Raw genomic sequence first — 6,291 nt, forward strand, 5'->3', positions numbered from 1 at the left:
GTGAGTTGTAATGTAATCTGTTAAGCTATAATGTGATTTTTTTACTATACTAGGTACTGTAATATGTATCATTGTGTGTAGGATGTTGGTATGCTGCAGTGATATGTTAGATTATTAGATCTGTATGATTACTGATGTGCACAAAATATACCTATCAATTTTTAAATTTATAAACCCAACTAACTTAACTAATTTATGCACCTATAGGCGATGTACCTAGTCAGATTATAGAATAGTTTAGGTGAGTCAAGTGTCGAACACAGAGAACATAATTTAATTAATAAAACAATTACTCAAAGTTAAACTAAGAAACAAACTTAATTTTTTTTAGGGGGGGGGGGGGGGGTAACTGATTTTTCCAGATCAGAAGAACTTAAATCAAATAACTAAATTAAGCAAATTCTATATAAATAGGTACTTTCTTTTGACCTAAATCCCTCCTTTTCCCTATGGTTGATTACTTATTAATTTTCAATTATTGGTTACCAAATTATTGTGAAACTAGTTATTATGGTCAAATTCCCAGTTATTACCAAGTTATTACTACTATGTTATGATAAAACATAAGTAAACACGAAATCGATATTAAGATGAATTTGTCTATGCACGATAAATCTAATAGTTACTTTTCTTTGATCAAGTCAACCAACCAATCACAATTCATGGATCAATTATGCTCTTTAACACAACTAAAGTTACTATCTTCAATTACTTAATCTAAGATTTGTTCATCCCTAGATCTAGCAATTTAATGATCATAAATCACTAGGTAATTAAGTTCATTCATATAAAATGATCATCTACTACACTAAACTTATATGAAGGCAATATAAGACTAGAACTAAAACATGTAAGCTTTCGATTTATCAACACTAGAAAAACCAACAATAATTTATCATAAAATCAAAATCAACACATAGTTCAAAGGGTTCATCTTCACCAACGAAAGTAAAAGGGTTTTAGCCTCTCATGTTAACAGAAAACACACTAAATCAATGTAAATAAGACTAGAAATGATTAAAGATAGCAAACCGAATAGATTAATGTTGTTTTATTTTAGATCACTTTAAATGTTAAGCTCCAATCGATTTCTGATCTTCCCAAGGTTTTCCAGAGGGTTTTTATCTTCCCAATGATTAAAGATAGCAAACCGAATATAAAGTATATGCAAAATACCAAAACTGCAATATACCGATTAGATATGAAGTATCATAACAGAGTAAAGCGAGTAAGAAAAAAAACTTTGCACTTTTATGATTCGATAGATTTTTCAATTTATAATGTTTATTAAAAAAAATATTGAATGTAAAAAGTTGTAATTGAAAATAGATAAAAGTGAATTACTCTATATTTATGATTAATTAAAATTTATATATATATATATATATATATATATATATATATTATTGATTATTTAAAATTAATATAGCAATAACTTGAATCAAACCTGATTCCCTATTTTTTCTGTTTATATTAGTCCACCTGTATGTATTCCACTTCATTGTCTGGTTTAATATACGTGAATGTAAAGTCTAATTAGTTACTAACCTTTAAACATGACAATCAGATTGATGTTGGCATGCTTCTCGAGTGTCGTCATGTAGTCATCTCGACCCATTCATATGATTATGCACCTGTATAAACAAACATTAGAAATTGGTTTTTTTTCTTGTCTATTTTCCTTTTGGATGGTTTTGCCATTGTTGTTGGTTGATACATGGCTGAGGTTGAGATCACATGTGGGGTTGTTGTTAAAAGATGGTATGGAATTTTTAACCTATAATCACATACAACTATATAACTGAACAAAGGAAATTAGATAAAAGGTATCTTGGGTCTTTTTATTAGAGGTAATACTATATAGCTAAGTACAATGATATTTCTTAAAAAAAAAAAAAGATAAAAATGGGATGTTATTTCTAATTTTCTGTAGTTCTTCCCATTATACAATTCTTTACAAAGCTATCAAGATGATCATTTTCATTTTATACACAAGGGTAAATCAATAATTTTCAAAGATAGCATGGATATTTGAACTCATATTGTCAGCCAATTGCAATTTTGAACAAGGAAAATCTGGTAAATGGGCATCTTTATCCTTTTATCAAGGGGTAAAAGGGTTTTTTCCTCCTTCCATGTCAATTATAGAATCTTACTTATATGTTTTAAAACAAGAATTAAAATAAATAAAATGCCAAAATAGGTTATGCTAAAAATGATTCCTGTTTAAAGATGGTCTTTAATGAATAGCACTATACTTTCAAGAAATGTTCAGGTTATGGTTAAAATGGTAATGTACTTTCCTAAATAGTGAAAAAGATATTGTACTTTTACAAATGGTTAGAATGGTCATACAAAAAACATGATTTGTACATTCCTCTTTTGATAAATAATAGCATGCTACTTTGATTTGAATAGGATGAGTACAATGACTATTTTGGTAAAATTACAGTTTGCAAGGACCATTTCTATAATTACTATATACCACTTGCATGAACTATTTCTATTAATATCATTATAATCTTATAGTTTAGAGTTTTGACTGATCATTTATACATATTTGTAACTAATAGGGGATAATACAAAAAAATGGTTTATAATACTTTGATTTATTTTAAACAACAATATAGAGATGATATTTTACTCTCAATTTGATATTACTATCTTTGATTTATTTTAAAAAACAATATGGAGATGATTTTTTTACAAATAATAGCATTCTTCTTTGATTTATTTTAAAAAACATTATGTTATAAACAAGTGATAACGTTTACTTTCAATTTGATATTATTACCGTCATAACTTCACTACCATTAGATGTTCTATAACAATCTGATAATTTGAAAATTTTGGTAACAAGGCATGAGTTAAAAAATTTGATAATCTGAAACAAGACATAATATGGAAATGGAAAAACAACATTATTTTCCAACACTAAATATCTCAAACAATGTATAATCTGATAATAAAAAAAATCTAAAACAAAGTATATTCTGAAAAATCTTAAACAATAATAAAGTTCTAACACAAAGCATTTTTAATCCTGATTTTTGTTTAAGGTTTAACCAAATCTTAGTTTTAGATTGGGTCTAAGTTATTTAGCAATAAAGCAGGAATAAGATGAAAAAATCGAATCACCTGGTGTAAGTGGAGTGAGAATAGTGGCGAAGTCAGGATTTGAGGATAAGAGGGGCTTATATTATGCTCGATAAAGGTCTTGGACGATAGTGAAAAAATTAGAAACAAAAATAATTAAAAAAAATCATACAAATAGGAGTTAAATACTATATTTTTTTAATTAAACAACTACTACCAATCAAAAGAAAATAATAACTTAATATACCCGTTAATAGGCAGTTAATAGAAATGACATAAACTAAAAGCAGTTAATAGAAATGACATAAACTAAAATAAATATGGAATTTTAGCAGTGAGCTTCAATTTTAGTTATAATATAGTCTCATTATTTTTCTTTATAATAATTGAAATGTTAAAAAGTTAAAGGAGGCTTAGCAACAAAAACCCGCCGTGGGCTTCAAAATCGTGTTTGGTTCGTTATTTATTTATAATATAGTTTGAATTGTAAAGGAGATTGAGAGGGACAAAGCATCCGTCAGCCCTTTCTAACTCTGCCTATGAGTGATAGTAAACAATGAAGTTTAAAAAAAAAATGATCTTTTAAATAATTTAAATGTTTTATAAATATTTTACCATCTTTGTAATCTAATATTTAACTAAAAAAAATGATAAATACATGTATTCATGCAACATGTTTTCTCTATTTCACAAACACGAATAATATCTACAATTCTACATCACAAATACGAAAAACTTGTCAAAGTAAGGGTACCCATACTTTCCATACTTTTACATCACAATCCAAACTCCCCGTGTAAATTAAATAAGATGTACGACTTGAATCAACAGAAGTACAACTATCCAATGCACCAGCCAAACACTTGATTGGACCAGAATGCCCCTCCAAAACACCCACACGAATAAATTTTATTCCATCAATACCCTTTCTCCATATCCTTACTGTTTTATCCGCGGACCCGGTCAAAACCAAATCTCCGACCACCGCAATACACAAAATCGCCATAGCGTGCCCCCTCAGAGCACCGGCCACCACCATATGCCGCCCTTTACCGTCGCTCTCTCCGCCATCACCACCATCATCACTAGGAACCTTTTTCCACACAATTATCGACCGATCACAAGCACCGGAATACAAAAGAGACCCATCCGTGCTTAAAGCCAACGCATTCACCGCCGATTTGTGTTTTTCCAAGGTGGCCACCAGCTTATGTTTTTTCTCTCCGTCGTCTCTCTTCCAGACTTTGATTTTCCGATCGGCGGATCCGGTGTAAACGTATCCGTCCTGGGATACAACGATGGCGTTAATGGCGTCATCGTGCGCGTTCCAAACGGATTCCAAACACTTAAAATCCGACGTCCGCCACACCTTGAACGTCCGGTCCCATGAAGCGGAGTAAAGAAGAGAACCGTCGTGGGACAACGCCAACGCCGCGACGGCGTCGACGTGATGCACCCATGTACTGCTCTTGTGCCGGCGTACCTTAACGTAGTTTTTGGCTAAAAACAGCTTTCCAACACGATCATTGAGCGTCGGCAAAGTCGCGATTCGGGTCGATTTGATCAGTTTCTGATTATTAGTATCGCCATCGTCGTGATCGATCCTCCAAACGCGGATTTTGTTATCCTGGTGGCCGGTGAATAACTTGTCACCGCAAACCACCATCGACTTCACCGCACTCTCTCCATAAGCCATTAATTTCGGGACTGTTGGTGACGGGTCGCGAGGCCAGACCCGGATTTGGTTGTCGGCAGAGCCTGAAAGGAGGTGTTTTCCGGTGAGGGTGAGGGAGGATATCGAAGACGTGTGTGCTTTGAAGGTGGTGAGATACTGGTGGTTAGTTGTGATTTGTGGTTGTTTCGATGTTAACGAAGAAACCGACGCTAAACTTATTTGCGAGGAAAGAGTACTGGAATCCTGATGAGATTCAGGTACTATTTCTTGATCTTTTGACCACGGGTGATGACATTGGAGAAGACCCATTAATCTGTTTGTTGTATTGAATCTCAATGCATCCGATGAAGGAAGGAGGTGTGAGTGTGAGTATGAAGAACAGGGATTTTGTTGATAAATATATAAATAGGATAGATCATAGAGGAAGTAGCATACGGCGTATGATAGTGAAATACGCTTAAAAATAAAGTAGAGAAGAAAGTTGGATAGCGGTTGGCATGCAAGTTGTAGCTCCGTGTGGACCGGGTTGGATCCGGTTCCGGTGCTCTCGCAACTTCTTGTCTTCTTCTCTTATAAACAAGTCTTATTGGTCAAATCCGGATAATATTCTCTGATTATTCATAAAATAACATATTATTATATATAATATAAAAGAATGTGTTTTGATCATCAAAAGAAGTCAAGAATTAACAATAGATATGTTCTGACAATATGAAATGTTTTTATTTTATGTAATATGAATAATTGAATATAACTAAGTGTTATGTTAATCGTAGCTCGACATTAACTAAAAGTAAAGAACAAACAAACAACTTTATGCATGTTCCTTTCAATGAATCATTGATGACTGAAAAATAAATTAAAATAAGCTTGGATTTAACTTTTTTACAATTAATACTAAAGTGATTACACTAGAAATAAAAATATATGATTAATTAACCAGTAGTAGAATGAATAATGTTGATCGTGATGTTCGTTTAAATAAAAGAGTTTTGATATGGGATTATATATTTAACTGATATGAATCAAGTTGTTTTTTAAAACTTAAAAATATCCAATTAGAAAATAGGAACTAATTTATAAAATATTATATATATATATATATATATATATATATATATATATATATATATATATATATATATATATATATATATATGTTTAAGTGCAAAATATTTAATTAAGTAAGATATGCTAGCAAGTTGCCAATTGGATCACACCCCTTTTGGTTTTTGGAATATAATGTGCCTATGGGTTATGGTACCACCTTCTAAGCTTCTCCCTACCTTCACCATCCCACTTGATTATATACATACACATAGATACAAACACACACACAAAGGTGTAGATATTAATTGGTCCAAAAGTCCAAAAATCAAGAAATGGCTCGATTAGATCATACCAACGTGTCTAACCCAAAAGGTTGTGAACACTTGATTCCAGAAAACACAATGATTTATCGGGGTTGCGATTGGTCGCCAACTAGGTGTATACACTGTATTAAAAGAGAAATAAAGCTA

General features: G+C 31.6%; 1 protein-coding gene across 1 annotated transcript; it reads right to left on the minus strand.

The window, feature by feature from the left end:
* Nucleotides 1–3,759: 3,759 nt before the first annotated feature.
* On the minus strand, nt 3,760–5,192 carry LOC145036208 (protein JINGUBANG-like). The gene has a single exon (XM_078984671.1). It carries the CDS (start codon nt 5,078–5,080, stop codon nt 3,836–3,838), a length of 1,245 nt encoding a protein of 414 aa, XP_078840797.1. The 5' UTR covers nt 5,081–5,192; the 3' UTR covers nt 3,760–3,835.
* Nucleotides 5,193–6,291: the final 1,099 nt, after the last annotated feature.

The sequence above is a fragment of the Lactuca saligna genome, chromosome 3, assembly GCF_052625555.1.
Source record: "Lactuca saligna cultivar CGN05327 chromosome 3, ASM5262555v1, whole genome shotgun sequence".
Lineage (NCBI taxonomy): Eukaryota > Viridiplantae > Streptophyta > Magnoliopsida > Asterales > Asteraceae > Lactuca > Lactuca saligna.